General features: G+C 50.6%; 1 protein-coding gene across 1 annotated transcript; it reads left to right on the top strand.

Moving 5' to 3' along the window:
* The first annotated feature begins 620 nt into the window (after positions 1 to 620).
* LOC124930372 (DNA damage-inducible protein 1-like) lies at positions 621 to 1,118 on the top strand. The gene has a single exon (XM_047470722.1). It carries the CDS (start codon positions 621 to 623, stop codon positions 1,116 to 1,118), a length of 498 nt encoding a protein of 165 aa, XP_047326678.1.
* The last annotated feature ends 579 nt before the right edge of the window (positions 1,119 to 1,697 follow it).

Below are 1,697 nucleotides of genomic sequence, written 5' to 3'. Positions count from 1 at the left end.
GTTGGATACAACACCTTTCTTCCTAGTAGACATGGCGCTTCTATGGTGGAGGAGGCGTGAAACAGACATCGAACGAGGCACATTACGAATGGAGACTTGGGAAGATTTCAAGGTCGAGTTCAAACGCCAATTTTTCCCAGAAAATGCGGATTTTGAAGCTCGGAAACGACTAAGCCAACTCGTGCACAACAAGTCCATCAAGGAGTACGTGAAGGAGTTCCAAGAACTGATGCTCGAGTTGCCAAGTCTCACCGAACAGGAGGCCCTGTTCACATTCGTCAACGGCCATGAAGACATGGGCACAACTGGAGCTCCAGAGGGCCAAAGTACATAATGTTTCCGAAGCTATTGCGGTCATGGAAAGACTGATCGAGCTGAAAGTGTCAACGGATAGGCCGAAGTCTAGCAATGAGAACAAGGAGAAAGGTGGGGGAGACCGTCCATCCAAGAAGTGGCATCCAAACAGCAACTCAGGGAAGCAAACCGAAGAATCGGGTAAGCGAGCTTGTCATATTTGCGGTGCTACTAACCATTTGAAATTTATGTGCCCGTTCAAAGGAAAGAAGGTTGCGGCTGTGCAAGGGACTGAGCCAGCCGAGGAAGAAGAAGAAGGGACTTAAATGGGATCCCTAAAACTGCTTAATGCGGTCAAGGCTAGTGTGGTGGAACCGGTCAAGGAAACAAAGAGGGGCTCGATGTTCGTGGAGGCCTTGATCGGAGGAAAGCGTGTCAAAGCACTAGCCGACACGGGTGCCACCCACAACTTCATGCGTGAAGGTGTGGCCAAAGCGTTGGGTCTCAGCATCAACCCAACAAAGGGGACCATCAAGTCCGTCAACACAACAGCCAAGTCGGTGGTCGGGGAGGCGAAGAGCGTACCGACTCAGATCGGGGACTGGAAAGGAGTGGTCTCTTTCACCGTAGTCCCTATGGATGATTACGACATAGTGTTGGGGCTGCGATGGTTCGGCCAGGTACGTGCTTGTATCATTCCTTACTCTGATTCTCTAATTATCTTGGACCACGAGAAGACTAGTGCCATACCAGCAAAGAGAGAATCAGAGGGGAAGGGTATGCTCTCGGCGATGCAATTCAGCCGAGGTCTGAAAACGTTGTGAATAAACGTTTGCGGCTTTTCCCATGGTGGACGATGAGGATGAGCCCAAAGGAAAATGGGAGATACCCAAGGAGGTCCAGGCGGTGCTAGAGGAGTTCAAAGATGTGATGCCCAATGAACTCCCAAGGAGATTACCACCAAAACGGGACGTGGACCACAAGATTGAGTTGGTGACCGATGCTATGCCGCCATCTCGCACGCCCTATAGGATGGCACCGCCCGAGTTGAAAGAGCTACAATGGTAGTTGAAAGAGTTGCTCGATGCCGGCATGATCCAGCCATCCAAATCGCCCTATGGTGCCCCAGTGCTATTCTAGAAGAAACATGATGGGTCGCTGAGGATGTGCGTGGACTATAGAGCACTCAACAAACTCACTGTTCGAAACAAGTACCCGATTCCTCTCATTGGTGAGTTGTTCGACCAACTGGGAGAAGCCAAGTGGTTCTCGAAGATAGACTTACGATCCGGTTATTGGCAAGTGAGAATAGCCAAGGGAGATGAGCCCAAGACTGCCATGGTAACCAGGTATGGATCGTATGAATTCCTTGTTATGCCTTTCGGCCTTACGAATGCACCGAC

Source organism: Impatiens glandulifera, chromosome 3 (assembly GCF_907164915.1).
Source record: "Impatiens glandulifera chromosome 3, dImpGla2.1, whole genome shotgun sequence".
NCBI lineage: Eukaryota > Viridiplantae > Streptophyta > Magnoliopsida > Ericales > Balsaminaceae > Impatiens > Impatiens glandulifera.
The sequence above is the reverse complement of the archived record's forward strand: the minus strand, read 5'-3'. Positions and strand labels throughout refer to the sequence as shown.